This window comes from Scyliorhinus torazame, chromosome 2 (genome assembly GCF_047496885.1).
Source record: "Scyliorhinus torazame isolate Kashiwa2021f chromosome 2, sScyTor2.1, whole genome shotgun sequence".
Taxonomy (NCBI): Eukaryota; Metazoa; Chordata; class Chondrichthyes; order Carcharhiniformes; family Scyliorhinidae; genus Scyliorhinus; species Scyliorhinus torazame.
The window spans coordinates 277,390,253-277,410,814 of NC_092708.1; the positions used below are offsets into that span (position 1 = coordinate 277,390,253).

Consider the following 20,562-nt stretch of genomic DNA (forward strand, 5'->3'; position numbering starts at 1 on the left):
TCCTTCTATGCCCTCCTCCAGGTCATTTATAAAAATGACAAACAGCAGTGGCCCCAAAACAGATCCTTGTGGTACACCACTAGTAACTGGACTCCAGTCTGAACATTTCCCATCAACCACCACCCTTTGTCTTCTTCCAGCTAGCCAATTTCTGATCCAAACTGCCAAATCACCCTGAAGCCCATGCCTCCGTATTTTCTGCAATAGCCTACGTGGGAATCTTATCAAACACTTTACTGAAATCCATATACACCACATCAACTGCTTTACCCTCATCCACCTGTTTGGTCACCTTCTCAAAGAACTCAATACACGACCTACCCTTCACAAAACCGTGTTGACTATCTCTAATCAAATTATTCCTTTCCAGATGATTATACATCCTATCTCTTATAAACCTTTAAAGACTTTGCCCACAATAGAAGTAAGGCTCACTGGTCTATAGTTACCGAGGTTGTCTCTACTCCCCTTGAACAAGGGGACAACATTTGCTATCCTCCAGTCTTCTGGCACTATTCCTGTAGACAGAGATGACTTAAAGATCAAAGCCACAGGCTCAGCAATCTCCTCCCTAGCTTCCCAGAGAATCCGAGGATAAATCCCATCCGGCCCAGGGGACTTATCTATTTTCACACTTTCCAGAATTGCTAACACCTCCTCCTTATGAACCTCAAGCCCTTCTAGTCTAGTAGCCCGTATATCCGTGTTCTCCTCGACAACATTGTCCTTTTCCTATGTGAATACTGACGAAAAATATTCATTTAGCACCTCTCCTATCTCCTCGGACTCCACGCACAACTTACCACTACTGTCCTTGACTGGCCCTACTCTTACCCGAGTCATTCTTTTATTCCTGACATATCTATAGAAATTAGGGTTATCCTTGATCCAAAGACTTCTCATGTCCCCTCCTGGCTCTTCTTAGCTCTCTCTTTAGGTCCTTCCTAGCTAACTTGTAACTCTCGAGCGCCCTAACTGAACCTTCATGTCTCATCTTTACACAAGCCTCCTCCTTCCTCTTGAGAAGTGTTTCGACTGCTTTAGTAAACCACGGTTCCCTCGCTCGACCACTTCCTCCCTCCCTGACAGGTACATACTTATCAAGGACACACAGTAGCTGTTCCTTGAACAAGCTCCACATTTCCATTGTGCCCATCCCTGCAGTTTTCCTCTCCATCCGATGCATCCTAAGTCTTGCCTCATCGCATCATAATTGCCTTTCCCCCAGATATAACTCTTGCCCTGCGGTATATACCTATCCCTTTCCATCACTAAAGTAAACGTAATCGAATTGTGGTCACTATCACCAAAGTGCTCACCTACCTCCAAATCTAACACCTGTCCTGGTTCATTACCCAGTACCAAATCCAATATGGCCTCCCTCTTTGGCCTACCTACATACTGCGTCAGGAAACCCTCCTGCACCCATTGGACAAAAACGGACCCATCTAAAGTAACTCTAACTATAGCGTTTCCAGTAAATATTTGGAAAGTTAAAGTCCCCCTTAACAACTACCCTGTTACTTTTGCTCCTATCCAGAATCTTTGCAATCCTTGCCTCTACATCTCTGGAACTTTTCGGAGTCCTATAGAAAACCCCTAACAGGGTGACATCACCTTTCCTGTTTCTAACCTCAGCCCATACTACCTCAGTAGATGAGTCCTCATCAAACGTTCTTTCGGCCACCGTAATACTGTCCTTGACTAACAATGACACCCCTCTTTTACCACCTTCCCCGAGCTTACTGAAATATCTAAACCCCGGCACCTGCAACAACCATTCCTGTCCGTGCTCTATCCATGTCTCCGAGACGGCCACAACATCGAAGTCCCAGGTACCAACCCATGCTGCCAGTTCCCCTTCCTTATTTCGTATACTCCTTGGCACTTTAAACCATCTTCCTGCCTGTCGGTACACTCCTGCAACTTTGAAACCTTATTCATGACCTTATTACTCTCAACCTCCTATATACTGGAGCTACTATTCAGGTTCCCAATCCCCAGGTGCCACCCAACATGGAGGATCAAATTTCCCCGTTCTGGTTATTGGTAATGTACCCGTCTATGGCCTGTGATATTGTTTTGCAAAATGCCTTATCGGCCAGGAGGGCAGTGTTCGACATCCATGGGCATGGCTCCTCTCCAACCGCACATCCATGTAATGTGGAGTGTGGTTGGAGATTAGAATTGTGGAGTATTCCACTCTTACTACCCCTTGGAAGCACCGATTTGCCTACTACAAAGAAGTCAATCCGGGTATATACTTTGTGTTGCTGGGAGAGGGAGACCCCAAGGTGTGTAAACCTCCATCCGTTTCATGAAGGTGTCTAGTTCCTTTGCCAAGTTTGATGTTTTCCCCAATTTGGGGTTCTATCTGTTTGTGGTGTCTGGCGAGGGTTTCCGCCTTGGTCTTCAGTTGGGAGCATACACATTAACAAGGGCCACTAGTGCCCCTACCAGGACACCGTTGACCGTCCTCCTGGGTCCGCAGCCGTCGCTGTAAACATCGTTCTCTTATTCAGTAGTATGGCTATCCCCCTAGCTCTCGTCCCGCAGCATGAATGATACGTCTATCCCATCCAGCCCTTTCTTACCTGCTGTTGGTCATTTCCCTCTTGTGTCTCTAGGAGGAAGACTGTCTGCTTTCATACTTTTCAGGTGGGCGAAGCCTCTGGATCTTTTCACTTGCCATTAAGTCCCCTGACTAAACTCGATACTAAACTCGGTGGTGTTGTCGATAGTGTGGAAGGATGTAGCAGGTTACAGAGGGATATAGATAAGCTGCAGAGCTGGGCTGAGAGGTGGCAAATGGAGTTTAATGTAGAGAAGTGTGAGGTGATTCACTTTGGAAGGAATAACAGGAATGCGGAATATTTGGCTAATGGAAAAGTTCTTGGAAGTGTGGATGAGCAGAGGGATCTAGGTGTCCATGTACATAGATCCCTGAAAGTTGCCACTCAGGTTGATGGGGTTGTGAAGAAGGCCTATGGAGTGTTGGCCTTTATTGGTAGAGGGATTGAGTTCCGGAGTCGGGAGGTCATGTTGCAGCTGTACAGAACTCTGGTACGGCCGCGTTTGGAGTATTGCGTACAGTTCTGGTCACCGCATTATAGGAAGGACGTGGAGGCTTTGGAGCGGGTGCAGAGGAGATTTACCAGGATGTTGCCTGGTTTGGAGGGAAAATCTTATGAGGAAAGGCTGATGGACTTGAGGTTGTTTTCGTTGGAGAGAAGAAGGTTAAGAGGTGACTTAATAGAGGCATACAAAATGATCAGGGGGTTGGATAGGGTGGACAGTGAGAGCCTTCTCCCGCGGATGGAAATGGCTGGCATGAGGGGACATAGCTTTAAACTGAGGGGTAATAGATATAGGACACAGGTAGGTTCTTTACGCGAAGAGTAGTGAGGCCGTGGAATGCCCTACCTGCTACAGTAGTGAACGCTCCAACATTGAGGGCATTTAAAAGTTTATTGGATAAACATATGGATGATAATGGCATAGTGTAGGTTAGATGGCTTTTGTTTCGGCGCAACACTGTGGGCTGAAGGGCCTGTACTGCGCTGTATTGTTCTATGTTCTATGTATGTTCTATGACGCTCCAGGTGATTATTCAAATGGGGGATTCTGTCCCCCCACTCCTGCGGGAGCAACCATACTTAACTCGTCAATGCGCCAAGGTTTTCCTTTGTTAGGGGGCCATCCAAAATGGCTGCGGTCACCGTACTCTCCATGAGGCTGGGTCCCTGCGCTCCTGGGTTTCCCTTTGTTCAAGTGCCACCCAACATGGCCGTAACTGTGTGTACGCCATGTGGGTGAGCCCCTGCGCTCCGAGGTTTCCCTTTGTTTGGGGACCCTCCAAAGAGGCTGTTTGCAGTGCTTTTGCGTTCCTTGCTGCCATGTGCGATCTGTTGCAGCCAGCGTAGAGCTCCCACACCCCATGTCACTTTGTTTCCCCTTTTGGATTTGCCCGCCCCACTGTTGGGTGTCGTTCATTCTCCCTCTCTCCCCCTCTCTCCCCCTCTCTCCCCCTCTCTCCCCCTCTCTCCCCCTCTCTCCCCCTCTCTCCCCCTCTCTCCCCCTCTCTCCCCCTCTCTCCCCCTCTCTCCCCCTCTCTCCCCCTCTCTCCCCCTCTCTCCCCCTCTCTCCCCCTCTCTCCCCCGCTCTCCCCCGCTCTCCCCCGCTCTCCCCCGCTCTCCCCCGCTCTCCCCCGCTCTCCCCCGCTCTCCCCCGCTCTCCCCCGCTCTCCCCCGCTCTCCCCCGCTCTCCCCCGCTCTCCCCCGCTCTCCCCCGCTCTCCCCCGCTCTCCCCCGCTCTGCCCCTCTCTGCCCCTCTCTTCCCCCCCCCCCCCCCCACACACACACACGCACGCACATCAGGGCGTTAGCTTTCCTGCTAGCATGGTGGCCCCCCCGCGGTGTCTGCCGAAGCCTCCCCTTCACCCGCTTCCTGTCTTCTCCCTTTCCTCCTTCTCACTCACTTTTGAGCCCTGCTGCTCTCGCCCCACCTATCTGAGCCTTAGCTCCCACATTCCGAGCAGTCCTGCACAAGTCGTCTTTTAAAGTTTCAGTTTGCCAGGTGATCTGCTTCATATCTGGCTCTGCTGCTTCTTTCTTATTTAGAGTTGCTACTGCTAGACATCATTAGTTCTGCTGTTGTTGGAAGAAGGTGAGCGGTTGCTTTTTCCGCGATTCTGATGGATTATTTTTCATTAGAAGTGCCTAAATATAAATTCTCAGGAGGAGAGTCACCTTTCGTGTGTCTGTTCAGCACATCCATGTCACCGGAACGCACAAGATTTTTAACTGATGACAGTGAAGATATTCATAAATTCTACTTTTTCAAATTTGAAACTGCAGAAGGCCATTTGGTTATTGCTGTGAATTAGTTAATGGCTATTGGTTGATAAAGGTTTAGATTGAAACTTGGTGGTATTAGTAAAAGTATAAAATTATTGGAACAAGATATTAAGGATGTATCTTTCTTCGATAAAAGGCAGTCCGGTATCTCACAATTTAAGTGTTAGTTTTCTGAGAGAAGAAGGATAGAAATTAATTACATCGGATTAGTTTAGTTATGGCACAGAAACAGGCCACTCAGTCCATGCCAGTGTTTATGCTCCTCTTGAGCCTGCTCCCATTTTTCCTTATCTAAATCTGTCATTGTGAACCTCTATTCTCTTCTCTCTCACATTCTTGTCCAACTTCCCCGAAAATGTATCTGGACTATTCGCTTTAATCTGTGGCAGTGAATTCCACCACAAAACAAGATGCTGCAGATGCTGGAAATTTTAACTAATGTCAGAAACTGATGGAAACATTCATTAGGTTTGACATCATCTGTGGAGCGAGAAACAGAGTTAATGCTTTCAGATCTTTCATCAGAACTAAATTCATATTGAGAATTTCAGTCTGATCCAGATATAGAAGTTAAGCAAACAGTCCTAATGGTGTCGCCATTTTGAATGTTCATTACAATTACTTTTGTTTTGCAACTGCCAGGATGTTCATTATTCTTGTCTTGTGGACCACAATTCAGTTATGTCATCAAGAGATGCTTGCATGCAATTACAACAGCAAGTTGGAAACCCGTTTCTTAACCCAGAATGCTGAAGTAGGAATCCCACTACTGTTCTGACTGAGTGAGGTTCATTCAGCAGAGAGGGGGATAGGATCTGCTACCTCATGATTGGAATAAAGCATAAGTCATGCAACACCTGAGTGATATTGATTTTTGAAGGATTGAATAAAGGTTTTAAAAAATGTATTTAAGGGATGTGGGCGTCGCTGGTTAGCATTTCTTGCACATCCCTAGTTGCCCTGTCAGGATAAGCAACAGCACCTCCTCCACAATAGTCCTCAACACTGGGGCTCCGTAAGGATGTGTGCTTGGTCCTCTACTGTATTCCCTATACACACATGACTGGCAAGATTTAACTCCAACTCAATCTACAGATTTGCGGATGATACGACTGTGGTGGGCTGTATCTCAAACAACGACGAATCAGACTACAGGAGGGAGATAAATCACTCTGTTGCATGGTGTACCGAAAATAACCTCTCCAAATGTTGGAAAGACCAAGGAACTGATCATCGACTTCAGGAAGCGAAGCATGACACACACTCCTGTCTGCATCAATGGCTCTGAAATGGGGGTGGTCGATAGTTGTAAGTTCCTGGGAGTCACCATCACCAACACATCCACTCACGTTGATGCAACAGTCAAGAAAGCCCAACAACGTCTCTACTTTCTACGGAAGCTGAAGAAATTTGGCATGTCTGCATCGACTCTCTCAAACTTCTACAGATGTTCCATAGAGAGCATCCTATCTGGCTGCATCACAGCCTGGTATGGCAACTGCTCGGTCCAAGATCGCAAGAAACTGCAGAGTGTGGTGAACTCAGCCCAACGCATCACACAAGCTTGCGACCCCGACATTGATTCTGTATATACCTCCCGCTGCCTCAGGAAGGCAGACAGCATTATTCGAGACCCCTCCCACGCAGGCATTGCCTTCCATCAGGCAGAAGGTTCAGAAGTCTGAAGACCCACGCATCCAGACATCGGAACAGCTTCTTCCCCACAGCTACAAGACTCAACGACTTGATCTGTTCCCTGTAAAAACACTATTCACGAAGCCTTATGCTGTCTTGCTCATTTATTTGCTTTGTTTGGACCCATGTTCCGCACTTTAACCAATCACTGTTTGTCGATGTATCATTTGTCAATGCACTCTGTTGATTATTCTCTTTGTTTACTATGTACGTACTGTGTATGTTCCGTTGGCCGCAGAAAAATACTTTTCACTGTACTTCGGTACATGTGACAAGTCAAATCAAATCAAGGTGGTGGTGAGTTGCCTGGTGGTGAACCGCTGCAGTCCTTGAGGTGTAGATACACCCACTATGGTGTTAGGAAGAAATTCCAGGATACTGCCCCAGTGACAGTGAAGCAGTGAAGGAACTCTAATATATTTTCAAGTCCAGATGGTGAGTGACTTGGAGGGCGACCTTCAGGTGGCGGGGTTCCAGGTATATGTTGCTCGCCCTTCGAAATGGTAGCGGTCGTGGGTTTAGAAGGTGCTGTCTGAGGAACCTTGGTGAGTTACTGCAGTGCATCTAGTAGATGGTAAACACGGCTGCCACGGTTCGTCGGTGGTGGAGGGAGTGAATGTTTGTGGCAGGAACAGGAATCAAGCGGACTTCTTTGTCCTGGATGATGTCTTCCTTCTTGAGTGTTGTTGGAGCTGCACTCATCCAGGCAAGTGGAGAGTATTCCATCACACTCCTGACTTGTGCCTTATAGATAGTGAACAGGCTTTGGCGGTCAGGAAGTGAATTACTCACCATAGGATTCTTAGCCTTTGACCTGCCCTGGTAGCCACAGTATTAATGTGGCTAGTCCAGTTCAATGATGGTAATCCCATTGAATGTCAAGGGGTGATGGTTAGGTCCTCTCGTGTAGGAGATGGTCATTGCCTGGCACTTGTGTGTCGCAAAGGAAACTTGCCAACCCAAGCCTGGATATTGTCCAGGTCATGCTGCATTTGGACATGGATTGCTTCATTATTTGAGGAATCGCGAATGGTGCTGAACATTAAGCAGTCATCCACAAACATGCCCACTTCTGACCTTATGATGGAAGGGAGGTTATTGATGAAGCAGTTGAAGATGGTTGGGCCTAGGACACTACCCTGAGGAACTCCTGCAGTGATGTCCTGGAGCTGAGTTGACCTCCAACCACCACAACATTTTCCTTTGTGCTAGGTATGACTCCAACCAGCAGAGAGTTTTCCCCCTGTTTCACATTGACTCCAGTTTTATCTCGGGCTTCTTGATGCCGTACTCGGTCAAATGCTATCTTGATGTTCAGGGTAGTCACTCTCACCTCACCTTTGGCATTCAGCTCTTTTGTCCATGTTCGAAGCAAGGTTCTAATGAGGTCAGGAGCTGAGTGACCCTGGTGGAACCCAAATTGAATATCCGTGAGTAGGTTATTGCTGAGTAAGTGCCACTTGATAGCACTGTTGATGACTCCTTCCATCACTTTGCTGGTATGGAGAGTAGACTGATAAGAGTGGTTATTGGCTGGGCTACATTTGTCCTGTTTCTTGTGTACAGGAAAAACCTGGGCAATTTTCCACATTGCCAGATAGATGCCAGTGTTGTAGCTGTACTGGAAGTGTTTGATTAAGATATTTTGTTTCTCCAACTAAATAACATCTTGAGGCAAAAAGCATCTTCCTGAATTGAAAGGGCTGACTTGTCAAGGTAGATGCTGTTTCCCCTAGCTGGAGAGTCTAGAACGAGTGAGCATTTGAAATGCCTGCTCAGTTGAACCTGAGGGAATTGAGGCACATGGGGATCTGGCGAGAAAGTGGAGTTGAAGACATTGAATGGCAGTGCAAATTTGAGGAGCTGTTCCTCCCACTTCCTGTGTTATTAATGGACAGTTTGCAGTAAAGTCTAGTAGTATAAACTAGTGGGGTTCAAATGTAAGCTTTCGAAAATAGGCATATTTGGGAACATGCAAAAAATAAGTTGAAATGAGCACAATAGACCTGATTAAAAATTATAATTTTTGTGCTTGAAACAAAGCCACCATTGAAAGCTCTGATTTCCAGTTAAACAGTCATTTACAGCGCAGAACCTGTAAAGTAATTCCAAATTCGGAGGTGTCATCTGAGACGGAGACAATCTCCTTAATTTATAAGTGCATGAAAAGCAGATTTATAAGAGTCTGGGATGAGTTTGGAATAAGAGATAGCATTTATAAGACTGTCTTCCATATACAAAAACTTAATCTCATGTTTCTGTAAGATGTGTTGTATTTATTACTGTTGTCTCCCTCCCCCTCTCCAGGTCTCCATGCTGTACACCATGAACCGTTGCCCAACAGAGGGCAAACAGGTAACCTGTTCTGGGACCACTGCCAATGGCAGTCCATAATAAACAATAAGTATTGCATGAAAGCAATTTCTTCCCCCTGTCTACTCCTTTTCCCCAAGCAATATCTTTTTTCTTAAAGAAAAGAGACATACTATTAAAGCTTTTCATCTTGCATTTATCAGGACAGCTATGCAAGATAAATCAGTAAAGAGAGCAACAATCTGTAGTGCATGCAAAGAGATTGTCGGTTCGTTGGCAATTGGACATTAATTGGTAGAGGCATTGCAGCGAGAATGCAGCAGAGAACTGTTCGCTGCAGAGCTTTTGTTTCAAAATCAAACGAGGCAGGTTGATTGGTCAAGGCATTTCCCTGGGGACATGAACCAGGCAACAGGCAAAGCACTGACTAACCAGCTCCACTTTTAAAACTCAAAACATACTGTGCAACATTAGATGAGATTGTGTTTGGACAACACTTGCAAAACAATCCTGACTGTGCTAAGAATTACACTGAAAACCTATTTAAGATTCAGTAGAGCTTAGCAGTATGCCTTTTAACGCAATCTAGAAAGCTTTGTAGACAGAAGGAGCATGTCCACACATTACACGTTTTCCAACTAATCAAAGGTTTGGGGTGCTGCCATTTCCTGGCTCATTCTCCATGGGAATCATAGAATTTACAGTGCAGAAGGAGGCCGTTCGGCCCATCAAGTCTGCACCAGCCCTTGGAAAGACCACCCTTTATCTTACATTGCTGTCATGATGGGTCCAAGACAAAAAGACTTGATAGCATGTCTAATTCTTTTCAGCAATTCTCCAGTTCTGTACTTCCAAACAACGTTTTTAAGCCCACGCCTCCACCCTGTCCTCGTAACCCATTAACCCCACCTAACCTTTGGACACTAAGGGGCAATTTAGCATGACCAATCTACCTAACCTGCACATCTTTGGACTGTGGGAGGAAACTGGAGCATCCGGACGAAACCCACGCAGACACAGGGAGCAGGTGCAAACTCCACACAGTCACCCAAGGCCAGAATTGAAACATGCTGCCTATAGTCAATGCTTTGACCAATCAGTTGACCGCCTGGTTTGAATTTGAAACTAAAGTTTGGCAGTAACTGTTCTCTGCATTCTCCATGGCAAGCCTCTACCAATCAGTCCATGCACCAACCAATCAGCATACCCTTCTCGTGCAGTATAAATTATTGTTCCTTTTACTGTAGGTTTATCTTTCATTGCTGTCATGATGGGTCCAAGACAAAAAGACTTGATAGCATGTCTAATTTTTTTCAGCAATTCTCCAGTTCTGTACTACCAAACAACGTTTTTTTCCTTCAGTGAAATCCCCAGGCAGACTTGCTGAATTCCACAGTTTGCCGATTCTTTGTTAAATTATGGGCCTCAACTCTCACCAGATAGAAACAATAAAAACAGAAGAATGTCTCAAGCGTATGTGTATATAATTGGAATGTATTACTGGAATTAGTATGATTGCCAATGTTTAAGATGGCTGCTGAAGGAAATGGAAATTAACAGATTTGGCAAGAGGGTAAACACCAAAACTGAATAATTCAGCCAAATATACTGTCTGCCCTGATTTCCAGATAATAGCATTTCAAGGATGAGATGTGGAAGAATCTTAAGTGCCATATTTTAACATGAAGTGTTTTGTAATCACAATCGTTTAGACGTTAACTAATCCAAGTGCAACTGAGACTTTAACACAGCTCTAAAAAAAAATTATATTTATTTCAACAAAGCAAAATATTGTTGATGCTGTAAATTTGAAATAAAATTAGAAAATGCTGGAAATAGTAAGTCTGGCAGCATTTGTGATGATGGCCTTTCATCAAAATGGAGAAGATTAAAATCATCGAATCCATACAATGCAGAAGGAGGCCATTTGGCCCATCAAGTCTGCACTGACCCTCTGAATAAGCACCCTAACGAGACCCACTATCCACCCTAACTCCACGTTTGACTGGGAGAAACTGAAGCACCTGGAGGAAACCCACTTGGACACGAGAATGTGCAAACTCCACCCAGTCACTCAAAGCCGGAATTGAACTCGGTCCCTGGTGCACTGAGGCAGCAGTGCTAACCACTGTGTCGCTGTGCCGAGGTATTGGTTTTAAGCAACTGCAGTAGTAGAGAAAAAGGAAGGGTGGTAAGAACTGGAAAACTTCCATTAGAAACACGAGCCGGAGGAGACCAACATGTCTCTTTATATATATTAACGATCTAGATGACGGGACTGGGGGCATTCTGGCTAAGTTTGCCGATGATACAAAGATAGGTGGAGGGGCAGATAGTATTGAGGAGGTGGGGCGGCTGCAGAAAGATTTAGACAGTTTAGGAGAGTGGTCCAAGAAATGGCTGATGAAATTCAACGTGGGCAAGTGCGAGGTCTTGCACTTTGGAAAAAAGAATAGAAGCATGGACTATTTTCTAAACGGTGACAAAATTCATAATGCTGAAGTGCAAAGGGACCTGGGAGTCCTAGTCCAGGATTCTCTGAAGGTAAACTTGCAGGTTGAGTCCGTAATTAAGAAAGCAAATGCAATGTTGTCATTTATCTCAAGAGGCTTGGAATATAAAAGCAGGGATGTACTTCTGAAGCTTTATAAAGCATTAGTTAGGCTCCATTTAGAATACTGTGAGCAATTTTGGGCCCCACACCTCAGGAAGGACATACTGGCACTGGAGCGGGTCCAGCAGAGATTCACACGGATGATCCCAGGAATGGTAGGCCTAACATACGATGAACGTCTGAGGATCCTGGGATTATATTCATTGGAGTTTAGGAGGTTGAGGGGAGATCTAATAGAAACTTACAAGATAATGAATGGCTTAGATAGGGTGGATGTCGGGAAGTTGTTTCCATTAGCAGGGGAGACTAGGATCCGGGGGCACAGCCTTAGAATAAAAGGGAGTCACTTTAGAACAGAGATGAGAAATTTCTTCAGCCAGAGTGGTGGGTCTGTGGAATTCATTGCCACAGAGGGCGGTGGAGGCCGGGACGTTGAGTGTCTTTAAGACAGAAGTTGATAAATTCTTGATTTCTCGAGGAATTAATGGCTATGGAGAGAGAGCGGGTAAATGGAGTTGAAATCAGCCATGATTGAATGGTGGAGTGGACTCGATGGGCCGTATGGCCTTACTTCCGCTCCTATGTCTTCTGGTCCTGTCGAGAAAAGTAAAAGGAAAAATGTGTGCGGGATGGAAAGTGGGTGGGATTCAGTGACAAATGATGGTCTATGGCTGAAGGACATTGTGATGTGAAAAATACAGGAACAAGATGGGCGTGTAAGAGGTGTGAATGGCTGAACAGCAGAATCATCAGTTTTCTGAGAAAATGGGGTCAGCGGTTACAGTCTGAAATTGCTGAACTCAGTGTTGAGTCCAGAAAACTATAAAGTGCCTAATTTTAGTATGAGATGCTTGTTCATAATGATGGAGGAATAGTGGTGGAGGCAAGTCAGAATAGGAGTGGGACAGAATTAAAATAACAGGCAATCAGAAATTTGACATCATTTGCTGATTGTATGGAGATCTAGAAAACAGTCTGTATTTGGTCTCCCAAATATGGAGGAGACCACATTGTGAGCAGCAAATACAATATTCTAAATTGAAGTGCACGTATATGCACTAGAAGTGGCAGAAGAGTTGAGACCAGCAGCGTGAGAAGTGCGAATGGTAACGATTGAGTCATAGATGTTTACAGCATGGGAACAGGCCCATCGGCCCAGCTGGTCCATGCCGCCCAGTTTCTAGAACTAAACTAGTCCTACTTGCCTGCATTTGGCCCATTTCCCTCTATACCCATCCTGCCCATGTAACTGTCTAACTGCTTTTTAAAGGACAAAATTGTACCCGCCTCTACCAGTGTCTGGCTGCCTGTTCCAGATGCCCACCACCATCTATGTGAATAAATTTCCCCTCTGGACTCTTTTGTATCTCCTATCACCTCTCCCTTCTAGTTCTAGACTCCACTACCTTTGGGCAAAAAATGTTGACTATCTACCTTATCAATGTTCCTCATTATTTTATAGACCTCTATAAGATCACCCCTAAGCCTACTACGCTCCAGGGAAAAAAGTCCCAGCCTATCCAGCCTCTCCTTATAACTCAGACTATCAAGTCCTGGTAGCATCCTTGTAAATCTCTTTAGCACTCTTTCTGGTTTAACAATATCTTTCCGAGAGTAGGGTGACCAGAACTGAACACAGTATCCATGTGTGGTCTTACCAATGTTTTGTACAACTTCAACAAGACGTCCCAACTCCTGTATTCAATGTTCTGACCAATAAAACCTAGCATGCTGAATGCCTTCTTCACCACCCTGTCCACCCTTGACTCTGCCTTCAAGGAGCTATGAACCTGTATTCTTAGATCTTTGCTCTGTAACTGTCCCCAACTCCCTACCATTAACTGAGTAGGTCCTGCCCTGATTTGAACTACTAAAATGCATCACCTTGCATTTATCCAAATTAAACTCTATCTGCCATTCATTGGCCCACTGGCCAATTGGTCAATAACCTGTTGCAATTTAATATAATCTTCTTCACAATCCACTATACCACCAATCTTGGTGTCATCTCCAAACTTACTAACCATTATAAAATCATTTTTATAAATCACAAATAACAGTGGACCCAGCACCGACCCATGAGGCACACCGCTGGTCGCAGGCCTGCAGTTTGAAAAAAAAAAAAAAACCTCCACAACCAATCTTTGGCTTCGGTCACCAAGCCAATTTTGTATTCAATTGGCTAACTCACCCTGGATTCCGTGAGATTTAACCTTTTGCAACAACCTATAATAATAATCTTTATTATCACAAGTAGGCTTACATTACAATGAAGTTACTGTGAAAAGCCCCTAGTTGCCTGCCTGTTCGGGTGCACAGAGGGAGAGTTCAGAATGTCCAAATTACCTAACGGCACGTCTTTCCTGACTAGTGGGAGGAAACGGGAGCACCTGGAGAAAACCTACACCGACACTGGGAGAACGTGCAGATTCCGCACAGACAGTGACCTAGCCGGGAATTGAACCTGGGACCCTGGCGCTGTGAAGCCACAGTGCTAACCATTGTGCTACCGTGCTGCCAATACCTACCATGGGTACCTTGTCAAAGGCCTTGCTAAAGTTCATGTAGAGGATGTCGACCGCACTGCCCTCGCCTAGCTTCTTAGTTAACTCTTCAAAAACCTCAATCAAATTCGCGAGACATGACTTTCCCCATAGAATGCCACGCTGATTCCCCGAATTAGCTCTTGCCTGTCAAAATGCCTGTAGATCCTGTCCCTCAGAATACCTTGTAACAACTTACCCACTACAGAAGTAAGACTCACCGGTCGGTAGTTCCCGGGCTTATTCCACAGCCCTTCTTAAACAAGGGCACAAAACTTGCTACCCTCCAATCTTCAGGCACATCTCCTGTGGCTGTCGATGATTTAAATATCTTGGGTAGGAGGCCGGCAATTTCCTCCCTAGCCTCCCACAACGTCCTGGGATACATTTCATCAGGTCCCAGGGATTTGTCTATCTTGATGTGCTTCAATACCTCCAGCACCACCTCCTCTGTAATATGTACACTCCTCAAGACATCACTTTTTATTTCCCCAATTTCCCTAACATGCCTTTCTCAACAGTAAATACTGATGAGAAATATTCATTTAGGACCTCTCCCATCCCTTGTGGATCAGCACATAGATGACCCTGTTTATCCTTAAGAGGTCCGACCCTCTCCCAAGTCACCCTTTTGTCCTTTATGTATCTGCAAAAGCTCTTTGGATTTTCCTTTGCCTTATCTGCCAAGACAATCTCGTGTCTCCTTCTTGCCCTCCTGACTTCTCTCAACTCTACTCCGACAAGCCCTATACTCTTCAGGGGATCCACTTGATCCTAGCTGCCTATGCAGGTCATATGCCTCCTTATTCTTTTTGACCATGGCTTCAATATCCCGAGTCATCCAGGGTTCCCTACTTCTACCAGCCTTACCCTTCACTCTTTAAGAGGAATGTGCTCACCCTGAACCCTAGTTAACACACTTTTGAAAGACTCACACTTATCAGCTGTCCCCTTTCCTGTACAGTAAGAAGTCTTACAACACCAGGTTAAAGTCCAACAGGTTTGTTTCAAATCACTAGCTTTCGGAGCACTGCTCCTTCCTCAGGTGAATGAAGAAGTAGGTTCCAGAAGGCATCACCCATTAATGAAGAACAGAACAAACTGCTCATTCAAACAAGAAAGCATCCCAAGTTTGGGGGGCAGGCAACAGTGTATCAACCAAAGGATAGGACTCGGTCCAACCCCAGGCCCTTGTGCATAAAAGAAGCAAAATCCAACCTCTCAGGATATCCCTAATGCCTTTTGAGAAAGGACATCCCAAGCTCCAGGGGGCAACAGGATACCAACCGCAGCACTGGACCTGACCTAATCCACCACATTCTGATAGACAGGAATCAGGACCTCCAGTATACCCCAAAGGTCAGTCATGATATTGTAAGAAGTCTTACAACAGCAGGTTAAAGTCCAACAGGTTTGTTTGGAATCATTGGCTTTCGGAGTGCAGCTCCTTCATCTCACTGACAGCATCTCCACATCATGATATTGAACCTGGAGCAGGCTCAAGGGGCCAGATGGCCTACTCCTCCCAGTTCTCTTGGTACAAAAAGGGGAACCTTCCATACACTACCATATCATGATTTATCATATAGCACACTGTTCATGCAGATGAAGAGAAGAAAAAAAGACACTTAGGAAAGAATTGCCCAAGCTGACCTTGGAATATGAGCCACTGCCCCACACTACACTCCATCAGAAAGGATATTAAAGGAAGCAACAGCGCTGCCTCAACAGAGACACAAACACAGCTTTCACATGGAAAACCCAACCACAACAAAGTACACCTCAGGATTTCACCCTGGAAGACCACTTGGTGGAGGCCCTCTCACTCCCCCATCAGACCTACTCTCACACGAGGGAAAGGCTCCAGTAATGTAGAAGCATGGCAATGGGTATTGCACAACGCAGCATAACCCCAGTCTCAGCCCATTGGAATTCAATCCGGGTAAATGTGAGGTAATGTACCGGCAGGACAAACAAGGCAAAGGAATACATGATGAATGGCAGGATCCTGGGAAGCACCGAGGATCAGAGTGGCCTTGGTATGCATCTGCATCGATCCCTGAAGGTAGCAGGGCAGGTGGATGAAGTGGTTAAGAAGGCAGATGGTATATTTGCCTTTATTAGCCGAGACATAGAGTTGAAGAGCGGGGAAGTTATGCTGGAACTGTATGAAGTATTCGTTAGGTCACAGCTAGAGTGTTGTGTGCAGTTCTGGAATCCATATAATAGGACTGGAATGGGTGCAGAGGAGATTTACTAGGCTGTTGCCTGGGTTGGAAAGTTTTAACCCTCCAAGGGGAGAGAAATGTTTCTTCCTGTCTCTGCCCCTCATAATTTTATTTTATCATTATTTTTTAAAGTTATGTACCCAATTAAATTTTTTCCAATTAAGGGGCAATTTAGCGTGGCCAACCCACCTACCCTGCACACCTTTGGGTTGTGGGGGTGAGACCCATGCAAACATGGGGAGAATGTGCACACGGACAGTGATCCGGGGCCGGGATTGAACCTGGGTCCTCGGCGCAGTGAGGCAGCAGTGCTAATCCCCCCCCCCCCCCCCCCAAATATTTTTATGCATGTCAATCATGTGCCCCCATCCGTCTCCTATGCTCCAAGGAAACCAAACTGTATCCAAACTCTCCCTACAAAAACTCTCCAGCCCAGGCAACACCTTGGTAAATCTAATCTGCACTCTTTTCAGTTTGTCACATCCTCCCTAAAATGTGGAATCCAGAACTGCACATATTACTCCAGCTGTGGCCTAAGCAATGTTTTATATAATTCCAGCATAACCTCCCTGCTCTTAAACTCTATGCCTCAGTTAATAAAGGCAAGTATATCTTATGCTTTCTTAACCACTTCATCCATCTATCCCTGCTATCTTAAGGGACAAGTGTACATGAACACCAATGTCCCTCTGATCCCTGGTGCTTCCCAGGGTCCAGCCATTCGTCGGAAAACACCTATAGTGCAGAAGGAAGCTAATAAGCCCATGAGACTGCACCGACCCTCCAAAAGCACTCTACCTCGGTCCGCTCCCCTGCCCTATCCCTGTCACCCTGCACATTAATCATGGCCAATCACCTAACCTGCAGATCTTTGTACTGTGGGAGGAAACCGGAGCACCCAGAGGAAACCCATACAGACACTGCGAGAACTTACAAACTATACAGGCAGCCACCCAAGGGCGGAATCAAACCCAGGTACCTGGCGCTGTGAGGCAACAGTGCCACTGTGCAATCCCTTATCATTTGCCTATTCTTCCCAAGTGCATCACCTCACACTTATCCTGATTGAATTCCATTTGCCACTGATCACATCTGACCAGCCCGTCTATATGCTCTTGTAATTGAAGGCTACTCTCCCCGCTATTTAACCCTCCACCAATTTTTGCATCATCTGTGAGCTTACTGATCCCGCTCCTACATTAGAGTCTAAATCATTTGTATAAAACACAAACAGCAAGAGCCCCAACACTGATCCATGTGGGATCCCACAGGACACATGCTTCCAGTCAGAAAAACACCTCGACCTCTGCTTCCTATCGCTCATTCTGGATCCAATTTGCCAAATTTCTTTGGATTCTGTGGGCTCTTACCTTCGCTATCAATCTCCCATGTGGGACCTTCTCAAACGCCTTGCTGAAGTCCAAGTAGCGTACATGAAAAATGAAAATTGCTTATTGTCACAAGTAGGCTTCAAATGAAGTTACTGTGAAAAGCCCCGAGTCGCCACATTCCGGCGCCTGTTCGGGGAGGCTGTTACGGGAATCGAACCGTGCTGCTGGCCTGCCTTGGTCTGCTTTCAAAGCCAGCAATTTAGCCCTGTGCTAAACAATGCATTGTCCTCATCTGCACACCTGGTAATCTCTGGAAAATTCAAACAAGTTGGGCAGACATGACTCTTCCCCCCCACCCCCCCAAAAAAAAAACAAAGCAATGCTGATTGTTCTTGTTCTTGATTAATCCTAGCTTCCCCAAGTGCGGATTAATTCTGTCTTTCAGAATTGCTTCCAATAGTTCATTCAACATAACATAAGAACTAGGAGCCAGGAGTAGGCCATCTGGCTCCTCGAGCCTGCTCCACCATTCAATGAGATCTTGGCTGATATTTTGTGGACTCAGCTCCACTTTCCGGCCCGAACACCATAACCCTTAATCCCTTTATTCTTCAAAAACCTATCTATCGTTATCTTAAAAACATTTAATGAAGGAGCCTCTACTGCTTCACTGGGCAAGGAATTCCATCGATTCACAACCCTTTGGGTGAAGAAGTTCCTCCTAAACTCAGTCCTAAATCTACTTCCACTTATTTTGAGGCTATGCCCCCTAGTTCTGCTTTCACCCGCCAGTGGAAACAACCTGCCCGCATCTATCCTATCTATTCCCTTCATAATTTTATATGTTTCTATAAGATCCCCCCTCATCCTTCTAAATTCCAACGAGTACAGTCCCAGTCTACTCCACCTCGCCTCGTAATCCAACCCCTTCAGCTCTGGGATTAACCTAGTGAATCTCCTCTGCACACCCTCCAGCACCAGTACGTCCTTTCTGAAGTAAGGAGACCAAAACTGAACACAATACTCCAGGTGTGGCCTCACTAATACCTTATACAATTGCAGCATAACCTCCCTGGTCTTAAACTCCATCCCTCTAGCAATGAAGGACAAAATTCCATTTGCCGCCTTAATCACCTGTTGCACCTGTAAACCAACTTTTTGTGACTCATGCACTAGCACACCCAGGTCTCTCTGCACAGCAGCATGTTTTAATATTTATCATTTTAAATAATCCCTTTTGCTGTTATTCTTACCAAAATGGATAACCTCACATTTATCAACATTGTATTCCATCTGCCAGACCCTAGCCCATTCACTTAGCCTATCCAAATCCCTCTGCAGACTTCCAGTATCCTCTGCACTTTTTGCTTTACCACTTATCTTCGTGTCGTCTGCAAACCTGGACACATTGCCCTTGGTCCCCAACTCCAAATCATCTGTGTAAATTGTGAACAGTTGTGGGCCCAACACTGATCCCTGAGGGACTCCACTAGCTACTGATTGCCAACCAGAGAAACACCCATTAATCCCCACTCTTTGCTTTCTATTAATTAACCAATCATCTATCCATGCTACTACTTTCCCCTTAATGCCATGCATCTTTACCTTATGCAACAACCTTTTGTGTGGCACCTTGTCAAAGGCTTTCTGGAAATCCAGATAGACCACATCCATTGGCTCCCCGTTATCTACTGCACTGTTAATGTCCTCAAAAAATTCCACTAAATTAGTTAGGCACGACCTGCCCTTTATGAACCCATGCTGCGCCTGCCCAATGGGACAATTTCCATCCAGATGCCTCGCTATTTCTTCCTTGATGATAGATTCCAGCGTCTTCCCTACTACCGAAGTTAAGCTCTGAGGTTAGACTGACCAACCTGTAGTTTCCTGGTTCATTTCTTCCATCTTTCCTGAATAATGGTTCCACATTGGCTGTCCTCCAGTCCTCCGGCCCTTTTGGAGCCATAGAATCATAGAATCATAGAAGTTTACAGCATGGAAACAGGCCCTTCGGCCCAACCAGTCCATGCCGCCCAGTTTTTACCATTAAGCTAGTCCCAGTTGCCCGCACTTGGCCCATAACCCTCTATACCCATCTTACCCATGTAACTATCTAAATGTTTTTTAAAAGACACAATTGTACCCACCTCTACTACTACCTCTGGCAGCCCATTCCAGACACTCACTACCGTCTGAGTGAAGAAATTGCCCCTCTGGGCCCTTCTGAATCTCTCCCCTCTTACCTTAAACCTATGCCCTCTAGTTTTAGACTCCCCTACCTTTGGGAAAAGATGTTGACTATCTACCTTATCTATGCCCCTCATTATTTTATAGACCTCTATAAGATCACCCCTAAGCCTCCTACGCTCCAAGGAAAAAAGTCCCAGTCTATCCAGCCGCTCCTTATAACTCAAACCATCAAGTCCAGGCAACATCCTAGTAAATCTTTTCTGCACTCTTTCCAGTTTAATAATATCCTTCCTATAATAGGGTGACCAGAACTGCACACAGTATTCCAAGTGTGGCCGTACAAATGTCTTGTACAACTTCAACAAGACGTCCCAACTCCTGTATTCAATGTTCTGACCAATGAAACCAAGCATGCCGAATGCTGCCTTCACCACCCTGTCCACCTGCGACTCCACCTTCAAGGAGCTATGAACCTGTACTCCTAGATCTCTTTGTTCTATTACTCTCCCCAACGCCATACCATTAACTGAGTAGGTCCTGGCCTGATTCGATCTGCCAAAATGCATCACCTCACATTTATCAGCCAGTGAAGAATTGAAAATTATTGCCAGCGCTCCTGCTATTTCCTCCCTTGCATTACTCAATAGCTTGGGTTACATTTCATCTGGCCTTGAGATTATCTACTTTTGAGCCTGCCAGATCACTCAGAACCTCCTCTCTGCCAATGTGAATTTATTGAATTTTATCACAGCCCTTCTCCCTGATTTCTAGACCCACATGGTCCCTCTCATG

At 45.7% G+C, this 20,562-nt stretch overlaps 1 protein-coding gene across 7 annotated transcripts in view; it reads left to right on the forward strand.

Annotated features, from left to right (window-relative positions):
* Positions 1-20,562, forward strand: part of LOC140398947 (RNA-binding protein 25-like) — a 227,116-nt gene that overhangs the window by 81,503 nt on the left and 125,051 nt on the right. For 6 of the 7 annotated variants that reach the window (XM_072487996.1, XM_072487972.1, XM_072487945.1 and 3 more), the window contains exon 4: positions 8,859-8,906. The exons of the other annotated variant lie outside the window; for it this stretch is intronic. In XM_072487996.1, coding sequence (XP_072344097.1) covers positions 8,859-8,906 — 48 coding nt within the window. The remainder of the gene's footprint in view (positions 1-8,858; positions 8,907-20,562) is intronic. 7 annotated transcript variants of the gene reach the window in all.